Source organism: Pelecanus crispus, chromosome 4, assembly GCF_030463565.1.
Source record: "Pelecanus crispus isolate bPelCri1 chromosome 4, bPelCri1.pri, whole genome shotgun sequence".
Lineage (NCBI taxonomy): Eukaryota > Metazoa > Chordata > Aves > Pelecaniformes > Pelecanidae > Pelecanus > Pelecanus crispus.
In genome coordinates this window covers 54,834,975-54,856,598 of record NC_134646.1, presented here as the reverse complement: position 1 = coordinate 54,856,598, position 21,624 = coordinate 54,834,975, and the positions used below count along the sequence as shown (strand labels likewise).

General features: G+C 35.4%; 1 protein-coding gene across 2 annotated transcripts in view; it reads right to left on the bottom strand.

Moving 5' to 3' along the window:
- The window catches only part of SGCZ (sarcoglycan zeta), a 227,852-nt gene that overhangs the window by 9,470 nt on the left and 196,758 nt on the right, over positions 1-21,624 (bottom strand). For both annotated transcript variants that reach the window (XM_075709321.1, XM_075709322.1), the window contains 2 exons: positions 15,828-15,900; positions 1,718-1,841 (listed from right to left, as the gene is read on the bottom strand). In XM_075709321.1, coding sequence (XP_075565436.1) covers positions 1,718-1,841; positions 15,828-15,900 — 197 coding nt within the window. The remainder of the gene's footprint in view (positions 1-1,717; positions 1,842-15,827; positions 15,901-21,624) is intronic.

Below are 21,624 nucleotides of genomic sequence, written 5' to 3'. Positions count from 1 at the left end.
TGTTGATACAGAGAAAAATGCCTGATGAATCCACAGATTAAATATTTGTACAAAGCACCACAGAGATGCACAATACTAAACCAAGATATTATAAGTACAACCACTGCTTCAGGGATCATGGGGGACTGAGGAAAGGTAACAGTCTTTCTGTTGTTTGTTTGGTTTTTTTTTTCTTTTTTCATTTTCATTGGAGTATTACTTTTTTCCTCTGGCAATATCACAAAGAGAAGGAACAAAGAAATACATTCTAGGTGAAAAATCTGTTAATAAATGTAGGAAACATACTAGATTGGGCCAGGTAGGGATTTATGGAGGGGAAGCAAGAAAGGTTACAGGAAGCTGTAGCCCCTGCAATAAAAATACCCATAGAAAGGACAAGGGTGAGGGAGGATGTTATTTACTATTAAAAGAGGAATAGATTGTCCTTACTGATATCTTGGCAACTTTAGGAAACAGTAACAAACACTTCATATTTAGAGAGGTGGTAAGTAAAGATGAGAGACTGTGGGAAGAGTTGGCTTTTGGAGAAACTCAGAAATAAGATGAGGCATGTGGTATATAAATATTTGAGGCTCTGAATTAGGAAAATATTGTGCTTTAATTATACAGGACAGATACTTGCATCAATAGAAAATGTTATCAAAGTAGGCCTTTGATGCAGTATATTGGCCAAAAATATTCCTGTCTGCATTGTAATGCAAGGAGTGTGAATTGCAGGGGATTATCTGTCACAGACGTGAATGCTGGTTTTGTTTGTTGTTGCTTATTTGGATAGTCTGTAAAGTATCTGGGAACATCTGGTAGAAAATACAAAATACAAACACAAAAGACAAAAAATATCTAAAGAGCTCCATTCCCAGTTAGATATGTACATTAAACAACCGGTTTTCAAAAAATGCTGTAACCTGGCAAGTCCCACTGAGAAAAATTTGAGAATCTATCAATTTCTCCAAAGTGCCTAATAGAAATCTGAGAGCCTTTGATACCGTTGCACAAGTTTTTTTTTAATATCATATCATTTTAAGGATTGAAGATGAAAGGACTCTCATACCAGTAATCTTTCATGCGTTTCTGCAATACATGGATTGCCAACCAAACCAGTGACCCAATTTAAAATCGTTTTCATGAGTTTGCACAGGTTTACCCATGAAGAATCTATGCCAAAATCTTTTTATGTCAAGCTGATCACTGAAACAAGACACTGATGAAACAGTATGGTGAACATACCATTGAAGTACTCTGTCACTCTTACAGAGATAGTAACAGTTCAAGGAAATAAACCACATGCAGACCAAATTTGTTAAACTTCTTCATCATGGTTTCATGAAGTATTAATCCAAATTAATCCAGATTTCTCTCTCTCAGTTTGTCAGATTAATCCAAAGCAATTTTTTACCACTATCACTCAGCTGTCTCTGTCCCATGGATACGCTGAAGGACTGGGTAGCTTTCTCCTTGACTGTTAGATTAAAAATAATTCTTATCTATATTCATATAACTAACATTTTTTTCAGTGTGAATAAAACTTAGTGATTCAAATATTTGCAAAAAGCAAAGACGTATGAATAATTGAGCAAGCTAAACCAAAATTACTTTAACGTAGGCAAATGCAGAGGATTTCTTGGGATGTTTACCTTGCTGCTGAATAAACTATCCTCACATTGTTTGTGTTATGCTGGGCAGGGCTGTAGAGCATTTCTCCACTGGCTGAACTTACCTCCCCTTCTGTGGACTGTAAGTGCAGTTCTTTCCTACAGGTAGCCTTTAAGTCTCCTGCAGCTGCATTGACTTGCACTCCCCTGGGTGCTTCCATCACCAAAGATCTAGTAGGAGATTCAAGTCTGAAAGACAGAAACAGTCACTGAGAAAAAATGCACTGAATCAAACCACCAAAAAACCACCCAGCCCCAAAACTCACAATGCATGTAGATATAAATGTATTTTGAAAGGTAAAGAAGTAAAAATGAGTTATATGTGTGATTCTCTCACTACTCTTTACGGCCCGGAGAAAGAAAAAAGTTAAGTATGTGTTTAAATCTATTCCTGCTTAAGACAGCATTTAAGCATATGCTGATATGAGCTTGTCTGCTTAGTGATGCTTTCTGGCATTAGTACCTAATTTACTTGACTGTACTAAGACTGAAATATAGGTACTTAAGAATCCACATCTCCGTGAGTGCTTCTGTAATGACAGGTTAAGAGCTAAAGTCTGCTTAGTGACTGATGACAAATGTTAAATGAAATAAGAAGAAAACAAAACACTTAAAAAGTTTTAAATAGTGATGTAAAACTGATTAGAATGACTTTGCCTTTACAGGCTCATTCATATTTTGGGTAGGTGTAGCAGCATTAGGTATGAAGAAGAGAGAAGAAGATAATCTGCTATGTCTCTATTATTGTGGGTTTTTTGAACACTTTGTTCTGCAAAATACTCATTATGCTCTTTAACCCTGTTATAATAGGGTTAAGACGTGTATCACTGGGTCTTGGTATCTTTCCTTAAAGCAACTATTTTTCTTCTACTGTCAGTCTTTCCATTTCTCTCTACCCTATACTCAAGATCCTACATCAACCTTAATGCAGAACTATGATACCTTCTTAGCTCTGTTATCTCACAGCATTGTACAGGTTTCTCTTGAAAGGGAAGTACTAATGCAAGGATTTCATAAAAGTCATGCTCACACACTGAATAGGAAAGATGATAGGATGAAAACTGTATTGAACTAAGAAACAAAAATTTGGAATCGGGTTGTGTTCAGCTGTAGACTTATTACATAGCCCTGTTAAGAGGGAGACAAATCTTTTAATCTGTTTATATCCCAATAATATAATGACAGACACAGTTCCACTTTACCTGAACAAAGGCTTTTTGTAAGATGAAATACATTAATGACAGAAATGTCTAGAATGAGTAGCTTGAAGAAAACATTGTATTTCCCTCTTCAACAAATTGTATTTTGAGTGTTTGGTCACATCCATCCAAAAATATAATGTGGTACTAGATGTATAAAGGAAAGAATAGTTTGACAAAGAATTTGCTACAGAAAAGCCGAATGAAAGATCTGTCAAGCAATGGAACAAGAGAATTTCAGTGTATTTCAACTATTGAATTTTTAAAGTGTGCAGAATAGTGACGGATTATCATTTTGAAACCAAAATGCCACATTTGCATGCAAAGTAAGTCACTGAGATGGTGTTTGTGAAATATTTCTGCTTGTTACATGTCACTGACACTCAACAGGGAAAGGAAAAAAAAAAAAAAAAAAGAAGAAAAGCAATTATTTGGCAACACAAAATGAAACTATTAAAAGCATGTGTCCACATAGAGGAAAACATTATGTGCAGCTCCCTATATAAAAAAAGCATACATGGGATACATATAGTTAGGAGCAGTACAAAAATCTATATTTCTGTTAGTGCTAAGCGATTTTCTTTCATTATTTTGACACTCTATAGGGAGAAGTTAATAGAAGGTTCTGTGGTTCTTTGTACTAGGGAAGAATCTAAATACCATGAATTATTTAATCATGTACATCAGTGTTTTTCAGGTGCTGGTTTGTGAACTTCTGATGGCTATAAAACAGCAGAAAAAAGAGCTTCCAAAACCTTTTAGAAACTTTATAAACTGAGAAGTTTAGAAATTAGGTTTTTGAAAGTATTCTGTTGCTTTAATGAGGTTTTACCTTGAATTTAAAAGGAAACTGAATTGTATAAAAGTTAAATGATGGGATACTTCCATTCCATATTTTCCAGCAGTATATTTTTGTGATTTATCACCTACTTTGCAGGAATAGTAACATTTCTCAGTGGTTTCAGTTGCCATTTCATAACCATGAAGACAAAAGTGCTCTGAACTACATTTATTGCATTGAATTGATGGGTATTAGCAAAGTCACAAATATTTCTGATTTCATAACATCAAAACAACTCTCAAACCTGACTGAAATTTTTCAGCAAGTGGACAATAAAAACCTATTTAGGAACATCTTTCAAGAAGCTATGAGTTTGTTTGAAGAATAAACTTTTCTTCCAAAACACATGACAAGCTGTAGCTCTGAGTTGTTTTGTCTAGTTTCATCACTGGTTTTCATGAACTACGTTAACATAAATGACTTCCAGTTTCTCTAAAATGAAGATATTTGGGCAATTTATTTCTGAACTTGAGAAGACGTTAATATCAGCCTTCTACACACTGTGGAGAAGAAATTTCTTTTTAATAAAATAGACTTTTTTTGCAGTTTCCTGAAATCGAATAATGTGGTAGAAATGTCAATGAATGGCTGATGATCAGCAGTGTAGTTTTTAAAACACCACCCATCTGTTAGTAAAACTGAATGCCTAAATCTGTTTTCACGGTTACTAATTTACTTTTATAATTATTATTCTTTGGATGATCTACATCTGAAAAGTGACTTAGCTGTGCAATCTGCAGCATGCTACTGGAAATGCAAAAGTCTATACACATAGATTAATTCCTCAATGTTTTGAGATAAATTATGTGATATGCAGCTGCTTTATAGTATTTTTTCTTTGTCATATTTCTGAAAGATTTAATCTCTACCATAAACTTATTGTAACACTCCACATTGTAATACTCATCCCTCCAAGCAAAAGTGCATCATTACAATAGCATATCAAGAATTTGCTTTCCTTTCAGATTTACTGATGGCCTGTTACAGTGGTATTTACATGTGAGTGAATCCTAGTCATATAATTTAATTCTTATTTCCCAAACAACAAACAGTTATGATGGAGAAGGTAACTACTGCTATTATTAGAAACTACAACACTAGGAAAGTCAAAGAGGCCTTTAAAAAGGTTTTTTTAAGTAATATAATCTGTCAATTCAATATATGTGATACAGACAGATGAGCTATCCGGAGCAGAGAAGGCCTTTTTTCTTTTTAATTACCAATGGTTAATTTGTGAAAAAAGATAAATTTCAGAGGATCAAAGCTATATGAATTTGAGTTGAATTCATTAAAGAATTATTGCTAAAAAAGGAAACTTTTCAAATAGCTTGAATATGTTCCTTTGAAGGTATTAAAATATTTCTCATCAGAAATGCAGAAACATTTATTTTTCATTTGGTATTTTCTGTTTACAAGCTGACCTAGATTGTATTAGAGAAAAATAATTTAAGAAATGAAGTTTCACTTTGGGTTTTAAGAAATATTTTAAATTTACCTCTTGCATATCCCTCATACTCACATGGGATATAATTTATCTGTGTTAATTTTGTTCTGTTGGCTAGCAGAAGGTATTTCTTAAAATAGAAGGAAATAGAAGATTCCCTTGTGCAGATGTGAATAATTTATTTGCTTCATGTCTATTTAAGCAGTGTATCCAACCCATGCTACTTAGTAGAATGACTGATATGAGCCTCTACCAATTTGGAGTTTGTATTCAAAACAGGGGATTAAAAAATATGCTCACACTCACACTCTTCCCCTGCTCCAACGTGCGGTTCCACTCACAGGAGACAGTTCCCCATGAACTTCTCCAACATGGGTCATTCCCACAGGCTACAGCTCTTCATGAACTGCTCCAGTGTGGGTCCTTTCCACAGGGTGCAATCCTTCAGGAACAGACTGCTGCAGCGGGGTCCCCCATGGGGTCACAAGTCCTGCCAGCAAACCTGCTCCAACATGGGCTCCTCTCTCTCCATGGGGCCACAGGTCCTGCCAGGAGCCTGCTCCAGTGCAGGCATCTCATGGGGTCACAGCCTCCTTCAGGTGCATCTACCTGCTCCAGCGTGGGGTCCTCCCTGGGCTGCAGGTGGAGATCTGCTCCACCGTGGGCCTCCATGGGCTGCAGGGGCACAGCCTGCCTCACCATGGTCTTCACCACCAGCTGCAGGGGAATGTCTGCTCTGGCACCTGGAGCACCTCCTCCCCCTCCTTCTTCACTGACCTTGGTGTCTGCAGGTTTGTTCCTCTCACATACTCTCACTCCTTGCTCCATCTGCAGGTTGTGTCCCCAGTTGTTTTTTTTTTTTTTTCCCCTTCTTAAATATGTTATCACAGGGGTGCTACCACTGTTGCTGATTGGCTCAGCATTGGCCAGCAGCAGGTCCGTCTTGGAGCCGGCTGGCATTGGCTTTATTGGACACAGGGAAAGCTTCTAGCAGCTTCTCACATAAGCCACCCCCATAGGCCCCCCACTACCAAAACCTTGCCACGCAAACCCAATACACCAACATATGTTGTTGTGGCTTTTTTCAGCTAGCATTGGAATCCTGTTATTAAAACAAAAAGTTTTGCAAATATAAAACCAATGGAAAATCTACACATTGACTTGGTAAACTTTTTGTAGATTTCTATAGATTAAAATAACTGTGACATCGATCTTGCTGCCTGTAGGTAAAGAGTTGTAGCAGTCTGGGGCTGCACAGAGGTAAGATACACAAAGAGAAGGGAAGGGAAATCGATGTGCCAAGCCTCCCTTGATCCCTCTTCCAACTTTTTCCTTGTAAACAAGCACTCCGAAACCCGAAACCCCAGCGAATGCAGGGCCTTCCTCTTCCACAAGTGAAACCATTTCGTTCCAGATAAGAAATAAGAATTAAAAAAAAAAAAAAAAAGAAAATGTTATTTTCCAGAAACCTCAATTTTAAATATATATTCTTTCCATTTCTATTATTATGAAAAGAACAGCTGGCTGCCGTGATGCTCAAGGAAACTGATTTCAAGTGTTCTCCAGTGAGACCAAGAGTCCTTAAAGGAGTCTACTGAACACTGATGGTGCTAGATAAAATTAAGGTTTCCATTCAGTCCATTTCCTGGAAGTCAGGCTGCAATTTCCAGTAGTATCCATAAAGAATAACCAGGGACTTTTATGATCATGGTGAGAAAAACCTGGAAGCTTTTTTTTAAGATATTGTAACTACTTGAAAGGGGATTCTTGATTAGCTGCATTTGACATCACAGTGGGAATACTATGAAAATAAAATTACTATTCACTCAGTCTCATTACTTATACTATTTACAAGATTATACATGCACTTTTTAACATATATATAAAAGTGGCTAAAAATCTTTTTGATATGTTTATAAGTGCACCTCTGCAAGATGCATATGAATCATTTCCACAATAGTTATTTTTCCTGAAGCTTGTTGTATTCTGATGTTTTTAACCATATACTTATATTTTCAGGATTAAATTTTTTTTTTAATGCAAGGGTAAATGTGCAGGCCTCATGAATCCTTAATATTGTTCACTGACTATCAGATATCCTTTACCAAGAAGCAAAATTCTCATATGTTCACATGAAGCTCTCTTTGATTTATGTGGGAACCTAACCTTTAAGGGGATAATTTGGCTCTCTTTTTTGTGACTTCACAACACGAGTCTTAAGTAACAGAAAGTTAAATAAATGTTTTATCGAATAGGTAATTGCCTAAACCAGTAAATATTAACATGACTTTTTTTTCCCAATACCCAATTTTGCAACTCATGGACAATAAACTTAAATAAAGAGGAAACTTCCTTGACTTAAATCAGAACAATAAAATGGCATTCAGTATGGCATTTCACGTTATGCTCATGCTCTGCATGTCACTGACTTTGGCATGTGTCAGCATGCCCTTATTATAACTCCTGAAATTCTCATTAACCCAGAAATCACCTCACTGGGCTCAAATCTGAGTTCTAATTGCCCTGTACATGTCACTATTTTCAGTTCAGTGGGTCTGTGTTATCATAGTGACACTTGAAACAACTGAATATTTTAATGTTATTTGACATAGATGATAAATCAGAAAAACAATTTCCCCACATAGGGAAATAAAGGATCTCTTATGAGAATGTAAAAAATATTGGTTACCCAAAACATTCCCCTTCCCATAATCTTCCTTATTTTTGTTCTGACCTGAAACCCCTTCTACACATGCCCCGCCACTCCGCTAAACACCCTTACATGAAGTTTATTTTCTTTCCAGAAATAGCTCCATTACCTGGGTTGTCTTTCAGAATGTATTTTCTTAAAATAGAAATCTATCTTGTCAGAAAGAGATTGAAGCAACATGCCCACAAATAATGCTCAAGTGGCTGTCAAAAGTAAGATCTGAACATAAAGTGCCTGGGGGAGGCTGAAGAGCCAAACTGGGCTCTTTGAAGAACTGGAAACATGTGAGAACTGGTTGACATAAAATCTTCTCAGCTGTGAAAACCATTAGCTTCCTGTGATTAGGAAGTGACAGTCCAGACCACCTGTAATCTTCTAATGGTATTTTCAATATTGTTTCCATGAAGGGCCTTAAGCTGATATAAATGGATATATCTTAGCTGAGATAAACTGCGACATGGTTTTGATCCACATCTTGAGAAAACTCCATCTTGTGGAAAATTATTCTGCTGAAATTCTGTTGACAGGTCTGCTTCAACCTCTGCAGATTAAGCATAGCAGAGAGCTTGAAATACATTCTCCAGTGGCTCGTACTTGGACTGTATCTAAACAGCCCACGAAGAAAACAGCCCATCAAAAAAAAAAAACCAACCAAAAAACCCAAAGACATCAGAAAATGTTTGGTGAGTTTACTTTCAGTCACTTTTTTAGGGCAAGCACCATTTCAGAAAGAACTAGAGAGAGACTTTTTACCTTTTGCAATACAAAATAGAGTGGTAGACTATGAAGAAGCCAAATAGCTTTTTTCTTTCTTTTTGGCTGTGAATTCTAACTTGAAATACAACCGAGGATAGAATGAAAATTCCAGTGTAAGACATGTAAAATCATTCATTCTTCTCTACTGTTAAGGCTACCTCTGGAGTTCTCTGTATAATTATAGATATAAGCAATAGAAGCTGTTTGGTGGACTGTGGAACTAGTAGTTTCATAAACTCATGCATTCCCTGTAACTATCCACCACACAACCCCCCATCCCCTGAACCTCCTTTTTCTTATACCCAGCATGTATGAGCTTCACATCCCTTGTCTGGCTCTAGGAGGAGAACCCAAACCATATGCTCTGTACCCACAACCACAACACTGCTAGAAACTCCATGTCCTCCATGCAGCATGACCATGACCTGACCATGAAGCAAGATTGAGGGCAGTCTGAAGCCGTGCGCATACAAATGGGTAAACTGACAGCAATAAATACTAATACTACGAGCTGATTTTCTGTTACCATCTCTAGTTAGGCACTGGTTTGCAGATAACACACAGAAACTTAAGGATCTTTTGCCTTTCTATCAAATATGGATGGAACTGCCTAGCTGCTTCACAGACTATCAGGGACATGAGGAGAGAGAATAGATAGACAGTAAGATTAAGAAGCCTAGTTTTCTTGGGAAAGTGGCTAAAGAGTGGCATAGGAAATGGAAATACTTCTGGGAAGGGGAAAAAGAACAACTAGAGTGAAAAAATCTCTGGGAGAAATTTAGGATAAGGGAAGAATAAGGAAATTAAATGTTGCTCAATGAAAAAATATAAATAGCACTTTTTATTATTGCAGTAGTAAGACTATTCACTGAAAATCATAAGAAAGACAGGAAATGAAAATATTATGGGTGTTACAGCAGCATTACTTGGCCTTAATGATGTACAGTACAAGTTTTATGGACTATAAGTAGCATATCAAATCACATTTCATCAGCAAAACTACAGCAAAAAGGAGTATGCAGGTATGGTGGAACAAGACTGTATTTGGTTTAGAGTCAGAAATGAGTTCTAACATCAGCCCCTAGGCATTGAGGACTGTTGTTCAATTTCCATTAAAAAAATAGTCAAACACTTCTACCTGGAATATCCGTGAAAATGAAATACTTGAACAAAGCACGTGCTTTCCTATCTAGTCCTAGGTTGGCACTACATGGAACTAGAATTTCTCGAACACGCAGCAGCAGTCTGGGTGTGGAAGCAGCGTAACAGCCCTGAGGCAACCTCCAAGCCTTGCTGGAGCCAAGGGTGTGCAGCGGGGAGCTGTTGAAACCCTGAGTATCTCCCCCGGGGACCCTGAGCACCTCTGCTGGTCACAGCTGCTGTTGGGCCTGAGTGGGCTTCATGTACAGATCCTCAGCTGCCTTCACACTAATTTGCAGAGTGTAAAGTTGCCTTGTCTTTCATTAACTCAGCTCTGTGCAAATGCTTTCTATTGCTCCAAGCTTTACACGGGTTTTTAGATAAGATTCATAGGGTATTATATTTACACTCATAATCCTGTTAGCCTGAGACAGATATGCTTGGAGCCCATCTGTGTGCTCCTGAAACCATGGCACGGCATATTCATAAAGGAAACATAATCCAGTCACTGATAATAAAGAATTTTAGTTGTCCTGTTGTTCCTTTTGAAAGGCTATTCCAGAACATCTTGCCTCTGAGAGGCAGAATGCTAATTTCTATCTAATATTTCATCCAATATTCACCATCATACTGTTCAGTTTCACAATATTCTTATTCTAGTGCTCAAGATCTTCTGATTGCCAGTGCTTCCAAACCTGTGTACCTCCGTCTAGCACAGTTATTAAAACTGGAAATAAGATCAGTCCTGAAGAAACTCTTCTTCCAATCTCCCTCCAAGCTGAAGGAGGGATTTGAACAATACGAGCTTATTACATAACACTTAAAATTTCTTTAAATACGCTCTTCTCTCTCTTGCCTTTTTATTTCTCATTAGATATAGCACTGTATCAAATACTTAAACTCCAGATGGGAGATCTAACTATTTTCTGTTTTCTAGATCAGGTCTCTTATCAAGGGAAATATATTTCTTTGGATTGGCACAATCTACCCACCTTCTCTTTCATCCCAATTTTTATGTATCTTCAAGCCCTTAATAATTCTTTTCTATATTAAATCTTTCAAAATAATATTGTAAAGCATTGCATACTAGTGAGTTCATACTAAAGGGTCTAACATACTAGATGACTCTTTTAACACATTTTTTCCATCCATTTCACTACAACTGCTACCATTACCAAACCATCAGTCCCACAGTGTCTGTTTTCCAGTTTGAAAGTTTTATTATAAATTTTGGCTATTTGTCCTTATTTTCACATTTAGTTCAATCAGAAATCAGGGATAGAGATTACCCAGCACCCTAAATTAACCACACAAAACTCAATGAATTTAGTTATCTATTGTGATAGCAATACTTTTTCCTTTGTATCTCACTTCCTGCTAGAGCCTTTTCCCTTCTGCAATGTCAAATATAATCATTGTCACTGAACACTAAAGCAAATTATACTTTCAGTTTAAGAGCCATACCTAGTTACCTTTTGTTCCTATTGTGTCCTATCTGCATACTAATTATAAACTTTTATTGCTGGCTTTCTTCTCTATTTGTTTCAGTGTCTTTTTCTTTTTTTTAATATATATATATAAGCATATATATGTGTAAAAAAAGAAGCTTGACTTTAGACAATTTTTCAAACTTCTACTACACCCATCTCTATCTTTGTATGAACATGTATGTTAAAAAAAAAGTCATATTTTCAAAAGCTAGGGATAAGACTAAGCAAACACGTTTCTGTCGATACACATGCCCAAACACTGAAATAACTATTTAAACACCAAACACAAATTCTGAAAAGAAAAAGTAAATATTTCCACTTCATTAAAAAAGAATATTGAGAAAGTAACTAGAACATGACATCATTAAAACAGCATAGGAAGGAAGCTGGTTTTTTTATTCTACTGCATCTTCTCCCTTTTGAATGATGTTTGGTTTATTATTTGATTTCTGGGTAAAATAGATGAACAGAGTCCCAGTGCTTTTGTTACTCTCAGCCTGCTCAGATGACTAACCAGTTAATGTCAAAATTCCTTTCTGATGCCTTCTCTGGCTCCGGGCTTCTACAGAATAAATATTTTGACCTATTAGTAAACAACCTCTAAAATGCCACAAAAGATGGCTCTTACAAAGCATCAGACAACTCTGCATGAAACAGAACCCTTGTGCAAGATCTGTGTATTTTAATTCTTAGCAGAGGTAAACTAGGATCCTACTAGCTTGGGTGGTTCTTTGCTGCTTGATCAACTTTCATCTCATTACGCCCAGCATCAGCTTGCAGGATTAGCTGATAGTCGATGGTGTGTGAGGCTTGACAGAGAAGAGGAAAAAAAACCTATTAAATTTGATCTTGCAGTTATCCCCAGAGAGCAACAAATTAATTTACCCCCTTATTAAGGGGGTTACTGAGGGCAAATCTATCTGCATTTAACTACTGTCTGCCTCTTTTGTGCATGGATATTACCGATTACAGCACCATGTTTTAATGCACTATTAGCCTAAAACCAATATTTGGGGACCCATTATATTGGCAGTTTAGTTTTCCTAACTGTGTTCCTGTGAGAAAAAGTAGTGAGAGAAATATGAAGATTAAATTATTAAGATACAATTCATTTTTCTGATTCTAAGGCATGATTCTTTTATGCTGCTTATGCCAGCTAATGAAAGTCAGATTTAATTAGTTTTTGGGATTTGACACAAAAGGGCTTACCAGCTTTCACAAAGGACTGTAGAAAAACATTTTCTGAAAGAAAAACCTTGCTAGCTATGATCTGAAAATGTAAGACAGGAGAAAGATGTGACCAAAGTGGTTGGGCACATAGGAAGGAATTATTTTAAATCTCAACTGAAATTTATTTTGACACAACACATTTTTAATAACAAATATTACAGCTGTTTCTCTGTCTGAAGACCTGAAAATCTGGCTACAGAACAAAGAATGGCTGAGGCAGAGTTTAGGTATGTGAAGCTAATATGAATCTGACTTTCTTTTTGGCTCCCTGTCCAGAATAGATTGAGCTAAAATCCCAGGACTTTTGGGGCAAACACGATGAGCCTTGTGGTTATCAAATTCTTAGTCCAAATTTTATAGTTCAGTTTCATTCCCAGTAATCAAGGCGGTCAGAATTCCACTTTTTAAATTCAGTAGTGAATTGTTTTACAGATCCAAGGTTATGAATATTTTTCCAGCATCTTTTTTTTATTTTTGGGGGGGATGGTGGTGGTTATTATTTCAATATACTCATATCGTGACCTCTGAAGTTTATTACTTAGCCACAAATACATATTCCAACATGAAAAATATGGGATCATTTATATTTTAATTAACAATCTAATGTAAATTCTTTTATCTTTCAGCCCTATATACACGTATTGTCATAGCCAAATATATTTGCATTTATGCACTGCATCTTGCTGTCAAACTTCAGTCACCTGTGTCCACTGAAAAAATGAACTTTAATGTCAACTCAGCAAACTCTCTACTCTCCCATGTTACCTGTAACTCAAAAGTCCCAAGTGATGCGGCATTTGGAAAAATACATCATTTTAGGACTGCCAGTATGGTCTACTGGACACTTTGGCTAAGTTTATACTAAAACATTAAAAAGTGCTAGGACCCAGGCCAGACCACTGGAACTCAATCATCTATGCAGCTAAACAGTCACTGGCATATCTGAGAGTCAACTGAGAGTCAGTTATGTCTCTCCTAAACAATTTGCAGGCACTATTTGGAGAGTAGCATGAGTCAAAGACCATTCCCACTTGGCATTTAGGATGCAACTATTCTGTTAGAGGATAAAATGATTTTACAATGTCAGTGTAGTTGTATCAGTTGGGCCTGAGGCCAGAAAATGGGTTCTGGTATTGTTTTGTTTCTGTGACAGAGGTAGCTTCCGAGGCCATGGGAAATGTCATATTAGGGTTGGTGACCTATTTGTTTGGGCGTATTTGGCAAACAATCATCTAAATGATAAATAATCGCTTTCTGACAACATTTTTTAAGTAAAAAAAAAAGCCAACTTATTTATTGGGAAAATGAATGCCGGGCTTGAACTTAAAAAAAAAAAGGGGTTTTTTTTTTAAGTAATTTGAAATAAAATTAAAAGGCATCTAGTAACTGGAATTTTCAAGGGAATATATATGATCTGAGTGTCCAACCATATTTTGCTGTCTGAAAATATCACACAGACCCACAATTATTTATAGTTCTTTCAAGCTACAACGTTAGAAAGGGTCTGCAGGTTACCTTCAAGAAAGATTCATGCCAAAAGCCAAAAATCTCTGTCCTAATAGTAGTTGTCACAATTTTTAAAAGATTAAAATGACTTCAGAGTTTTAAAAAAGGAATATCACTGGATCCTAACTAATATATAGGAGCACATGTGTACAAAAACTTGCAGAATACAATATGGACAGAATATGTTAAGAATAAAATCACTTACACATAAGCTAATGCTGCTTGACAAAACAGCAAGGTTTTCTGTTGCATCACTTTTTTTAATAATAGGTTTGGGTTAAGTTCATTAGTAATGAGAGGGAAGAAAGTTGAATGGAAAATTCTCACTAATTTAAGTCCACCTTGGAAAAATAAGCTGAAGGAATGGTCGAGTTGGAAAACATTAAGGAACAATGGTCATCATGGCGATGAATAAAGCCAGAAGCCAGGAGAGTTGAATGCCCGATATGTAAGTTTCACAAGCAACATGAGGTGATTTTAACCCTAGTGAAATTAATCCTGAAGACACAGGTTTTATCTCTTACCATACATTTGCACTCTGTTATTATTATTTAATTATTAGAAAGAAGTAGACAATGTCTCCACATTCTTTTGAGTGGGACATGTTCCACACACTTATTCAAATTTTGGGGCCCCTAAAAGAAAAAAGCCTTGTTATGTTGCCACTTTGATTTCTGCTGAACTTCCTTTGATTACAGACCATACCACCTTGGTGGTCACCACTGATAAATGCCTTTACAACTACTCTCAACAAAGCACTGACAGGAGTCTTGGCAGGGGATAGGGATCTTTAAGATAAAAATCTAATGAGTAGGATTCTCTGGAAGACCCCAGACCACTACATTACCTTAAAAGTGTTTAGTGTAAATAATCAAACACAATCATTTACTTCTTACACCCCACATATAATAGTCAAACTTGTCCACATGGGCAGCTTCCTGCACGTGATTTCTGCAACGTCATTACTGGTCAATGATCCTAAATGCCTTTGCAAATATAGGGAAAGGCATTTAACAATGCTTTTCTGGAGCAATTTGTTGTAAACACCGCTGGGCAGGTAAAGGGATAGATATATCGTGTTTAGGAATCATAGTAGAATTGAATCACACAACAAAGGACCTTTGACTTCCTGCGATTGTCGTATGTTCTCATTAGTCATCCATATGAATTACAGATTAATATTTAGCGGTGCACATACCTGCACTTCAAGAAAAAGCTTTGACTATAAACCATTCTAAATTTTGTCTTTCTCAGTCTCTAGATGCTTTAGTAACTTTTAGACTTGATCTTATACTATTTATCCATTTCTCCACTTTTGTAAATATGTACAGAAAACTTTGGATTTTTTACATTTACAAATGTAACCTCACTTGCTAATGAATTCTTAAAGTGTGTGTGTGCGTAGTATTGAAAAAAAACAACAACTCAGAAATACTACTTGAAGAAAAAATCTGGGACTGGCTTATATATTCTGTAACAGCTCATAAAAAAATCAAAATCTGTGTCTGCTGCTATTAAACACTACTGTACTCATTTGACCTTAAAAATGCCTGACTATTCCAGTCTCTGGGGAAAATATAATTCTCAAGGATTCTGCTACAGGAGGCAAGTCATTTATAAAAAGTAATGTATTTTACATTTATTATAGAAGTTATAGAAGTTTTATGGAAGTTATAGAAGTGTTATAGAAGTTTGTGGGGTTTTTTGACTAGTTAGAACAAATTGGAGTCTACCAGTGTTTTGGGTATGTATAAGTCATTAAGTAGGCAGTATATATTACTATACAGGTATTTGCTTTTAATCAAGACTTAATTATTTTTGAGAATACTTGATTTTAAAAAAACTTTTTGAACACCTACTTGAGGTCTTGGGAAGGTTCTGCTCTGATATGGGGTGTCTCCACAGAGTGCCCAAACACTGCCCCTTCCGTGCCTAAAATACATAAATAAAACACAGTACAGTTACTTTGGAAAATAAAAACATATTGAAATGTATGACCACAAATTGACATTTTTAGGACAAAATATCTGATTGAATCCTTTATTAATCATTATCAATGTTTCTTCATATTTATGTTTGAATTTCTATATCAAAATCTGGACCCTCATGTGAAACTTTAGACTTCTGCTTATCGGTAGATGAATTTCACATACAAATCTGAAAATGTTTATAGATCCAAACTTTTCAGCACTGAGTTGCCTGAATGCTCATCTCAACACTTTGGAGATGGATTGTTTTACAGATAAAGAAAAGAATATCACAGGGTTTTTTGACACAAACACATTTTATAAGTGTCTACTATTTTTTGCATGATGCTTATTTTGATTACTTAAATTGAGATGCCAAGCTTTCAAAAGTTTTGAAATAAGAGTCTACCACCTGAAGTTGCTAGCCTGAATCTCAATATCTGACAGCTTCAGAGTTTCCTTCCATTAGACCTTTCTCATTGAAAACTTCTGTTCTCAAAGAAATTAGAGACTTATCTGGAATGCCCTTTGGTTTTAGTGTTGTTAGTGGATGCTCATGTATCTCTTACTGGGCACTCAAAATCAAAGCAAAGAAAATGGGTAACTATTTCCTAAAACTGAATTGATTCTTATTGAATTATAATGTCTATAACTAGGTCCAAGTTGCATATGATAATTCCACATTTTTAATTACATAGCCAAGATTTTTCATTGAAAAACTACTTTGCAATGAAAAAAATAGGGTTCTGATAAATGTTCACTGAAGTTATTTGAAAAAAGACAAATATTTACATAATCTGTTTTTTAAATGCAATTTTTTTTAAGGAGAATGAAAAAAGACCAAAAAATTTGATTAAGATCTGATTACAGCAAGTTCTTTGTTAGAATAATAGAAAACTCAAGAAACTAGTATGTAGTGAACAGCACTATAAAATCAGTATTTCTCATAACTCTCAGACACAAGAATTGAATGCACAACTGTTATTTATACTATTCAGTTTACATTTAATAGATAGCAATAGCCCGCCTATGTTGTTAGGCATTCAAAATTTTGTGTTGTCTTCTTTTTCCCTGAACCCTATTGTCATGTCTATATAAACTTTAGCTTTTTTTTTTTTTGCTTTTTTTTTTTTTTTTTAACCCAATATCCATGTGTCCGTAGGCCTTTACTTTCTTTCTCTGAAGTTGATGTACTGGGCACTGTGTAACAAAATTAGACTAAAATTATTGTGTGAAAGTCTTTCCAACAGAGAACCGCTAGTAAAGATGAAAGAACTGAATAAAAACACATGCAAAACAGGTAATGCATTTACCTTCTATCACTAGAAACAACATCAAGGAAACCGTCTGGGATAATTATACTTGATTACTAAATATTCTGGGATTAATTGCCATATTTCAAAACCAGAAATTTTCTTATATTCTGAGCCTTGGATTCTGAGAAAACTTAAAAATATACTAGCAATATCTCACAGTAGTTGTGTAAGAAGTGCTCAACAGAAGAAAGGTACCACTCTGTTACAAGATTTTAAATACAATAAAGTATTTTTGATTATTTAAATATTTTATTTAAATATTTCACAAGTATTTTCAGAAATTTTAGCTGTTAATGGAGATAGATATTTTTGCAGTCGACCAATAACATTTAGCAAACTGATCTCATCAGGATTTGAAAGCAGAATGAGGCTATAGAATGTTTAATTGGTAATACCATTTTACAGTGTTAAAGAGAAAATGTCCTGACCAAGAAGCCAAAAATATCTAATTAAATGTTAAACTAAATTACCATCAGAAAATCATCATTAATCATCTTCTAAACTCTACTTTTATTAAAAAACAAAAAAACCAAAGCCAGGAAAAAAAACCCTTCATTGTAAAATACTCTACTGGTATGGAGTATCCAAGAGAAAAAGAGGAGATTTCTGAGAGTAATGAAGTTCTAGGTTTTTACCTCCAGAAATCTATAAGCTTTACAAATATCTTGGCAAAGCATACTGAAAACAATTTCATTACAACTGCTGCTTTGAAGATCTCACAAGAAAACAATCAAATCCAATTTCTATAACCAAACTTTTCTGAGCGTTACAGAGAACCACAGGAGGGAAAAACGAGCATCTTTTTAACCTCAAAGTATTCACAGAGGTGCTGTGCAGAATCTGCTTTTTAAATCTGACATTGCTTTGTAATTCCGTTACCTTTAAGAGACAGGAATAGCATGTCTGTATAGCCAGGCTTTCTGTTACTCAAAATAAATCTCACCCCCATCTATAATGGCATGCAAGAAATTCTATGGGAGCTGAATACCAGAAATCAAAGAATGTGCTTCCAGATCCCGTTCACCTTTTTCATCAGTAAAATTTAACACTCTCAAGGCCAAGGGCTTTTAGTATTTTTGTAGGTGCCAACGGGATATGAAGACATAAATAACTGAGCAGGATGCAGAATTGCCAGTCTTTACTTATGAGAAGACCACTGCTGTAATATTTGAAAGAGCAGAATTAATGCAAAGATGTATAAAACATCACTGTAGTATGGGTAAGACACTAAATCAATCAGAAGTGCCAAAGATAATATCAGGCAAAGACTGATAACAAAAGAGAAATGACAGCTGGTTCTAAGCCAGCATTAGTATTTTCTCACTTTCTGCAGCATTTGTTTAAAAGATGAAAAGGTGTTTCTCCCCTTAGAAAATAGAAATTTGGAAAGAAAGACCAAGTCTGTCCAAGCAGACTGAAAATCCAGGCAGGCAGAATTAAAGATAAACTGATATAATTAAATAAAATATAATTAAAACTCAAAACAAACCAAGCATGCTCCTTTTGCTATTTGAAGATATAATCCCACAGACTTTTTTTTCTTCCCATATGGCCTCAAAAGTGAAAGTATAACAGTTCTTTGTGGTAAATGCTTTATCTTCATAAAAATATGCTATCAACTAGTTCAATAATATCTCCAATTCTTTTTATTTTATACTGGAAGAAAAGCAGGAACTTACAATTATCTTGTTTGTAGTAAGAAAGGTGAAAAAGATCAGCCAGCTAGAATGTACTGATGTGTTTCCAGCAGTTAAAAAGCAGGATCAAGAAAAATGGAAAGGGATTGTACAGCTAATAAAAGACATGGATCAGCATTACTTAAAAATACAGAATAGAAGAAAAGTTACAGGAAGTTATTCTTTATTTTTTAATTTACTATATGTAAATCTGTGGTGCTTTGATGGGAAGTTAGATCATGTAGTCCGGTACTGCTTAGGAAATAGTGCTACAAACATATTTTTCTATGCAATAATTAATATAACAATATAAATCAGGATTCAAAGTGAATAGCATGACTTTTTTAATGAAAGAAATGTACTTTTTGTATTTAGTAATTTACAATGTTAAACCACGTTTTTTACAGAGATAAGACAAGGATCATTTAACTGTATTCCCTGACTACAGAATCATAACCAAGACCTACTTTGAGATGAGTGAAATTCTAGAGAGAGATGAATGAATACAAAAAAAGAATAAAAAGAAAAGACTTGAACCTTCAAGCCCTTTCAAGTACAGCTTAAAAGGGAGTAGTTAGGGAACTGGATTCAAAGGAACATGAGTTAGAACGGATAGCTATAAAAAGTGAACCTTTCAGAGGAAATAAAATAGCAAGGGCAAGGAGTATGTGCCAAGGATGTAAAATCAAAACTGTAAGTATAACTGAATAAAATTACTCCCACCTCCAGCTTCCAGTGGAAGAATGAGTTAAGTAAGACTTTGTTAAGAAAGAAGCATCTGGAAGACAAACTACTAGTCAAAGAATACCAGTCGCTATAGAGGTTGCTGGAGATAACTCAGTAAATAGCACAAGTCAGGTAAAAAGGCCAAAAGTCCAATTATGTATTTATAGAGAAACCTCTTTATGCATAGCAGATTTATAAACTGCAGACCTTTAAGACTTACTTTTTTGACACAGAGCAAATCAAAGTGACCCTTTCGCTACAAGCAAAATTAGTCACAAGTTCCTGCTGAAACTGAATATTCAGAATTCAGAGACACCAGTGTAAGCTACTCATTTCTGCTCAATTTACTGGTTCCTGAAATTCAGCCTCTGGGAAATGACAAGTTTCATAAAAACAATGGAAGTACAATGTTGGCATTTGGTGCCAGATTATATTTGCTTATGTATGCGCATGCTGAGGAAATTTTGTCATTTATTTAACCAGCAAATAATGCTTTTGTAATTTATGAGCTAGCTCACACAACACTGGTACCTTTCAGTGACTTAATAACAAACTAGCATGAAAAGACCCGCACCTGAGCATATTGATTAGTAGAGCTAATTTTTTTTGTGAAAAGAATGCTGGCTGAAGAGTTGATGAGCTAAGAATCAAAAACTAATAAAGTATTTTGCTGTGAAAAATGAGCCACAAATTAGCATTATCCTACTTCACTTAAGTCTTGTAAGCATATCACCTCAAATGTACTGACAAGGGAGCTGTGCGGCATTTTGATGTGTACAAATTATATGGCATTGCAGCATCACAGGCACAGTTGAATCTTACTGCCTTGATCTTTCTCTAGGTTTTTCAGGAACGTCAAGTAACAATATGATAAATTACTAAGATTATGCAAGTATTAGACTGTAATGCCAATTTGTCCTCTGAGTTAGAGACTTTAAAGAAGAGTTTGTAAAATATTTATCATTTTTGAAGCTTGCAATTTTACTTGTTGCAAACTCATTATTAAGTTAAAGCATCCACAGGTTTTCGCAGAGAAATATGAGTAATTAATCAAGATTGCTTTACCGTTGAAGAGACCTTGAAAACATAGACTTTATGTTCTAAAAGTTTACTTGCAATAAAGAAAAAACAAGTCTTAATTCTTTTACCATGTGTACATAGCTAAAATTTAAAAGTGCCTTTGTGAGATTAGCTAGCTGTTGTTCAACATCAAGGCCTTGGAAGAGCTGATCACTGCCAGACTGAAAAAAAAAGATCCATTCAACTACACAGATCAAGGATAATAAAAATACCACAGAAAATGCTTGTTGCTTCTTTTTTAAAAGCCGTTATTATAATTTACATTGAGCTGATTAGAAACCCAAATGAGTCAGACTGCAGCTTCTAGACCACATGTTGATTGTGCAGCTCTTCAAGACTTTCAATTTTAATAAATGGCTTGAAATGTAATTTAGCTAGTTACTTGTATTAAAAAAGCACAATGCAAGTGGATTTTTGCTATGGAGGTGTACATAACTGAAATGAAATTAAGTAGGTTATTTTACGAAAACATGATTGGCATGATTGCTGGAATTTCAGTCGTGTGGAGTTCCTCAGCAGCAAAACTGTTAATAATGTTAAATAGTGAAGGTTTCAGGTATGATACTGATGTGGCCATATTAGAGGTATATTATAGGTAGGAAGTTGTAGTATGGCTTGACTAGATGCAGCTTGTAAACTAAAGCATGAGCATCGATGTCTTCAGAGGTAAGCCGTTATAAAAAGTAAATTCTAAAATGAATGATTTAGATACATTACTCAAGACCCTTGAACATGACTTATGTTTGATGCATATTTTCTGTATGGCAACCTTACTAAGGCAAGAATTCTACTAAGCCTTTCATTTAGGTAAGAAGAATGAGTTCCCCAATAAATTAAAATTCACCATCTTCGGTGTGATACTTTTTGATCAAAGCAAATTGCAACTCCAGG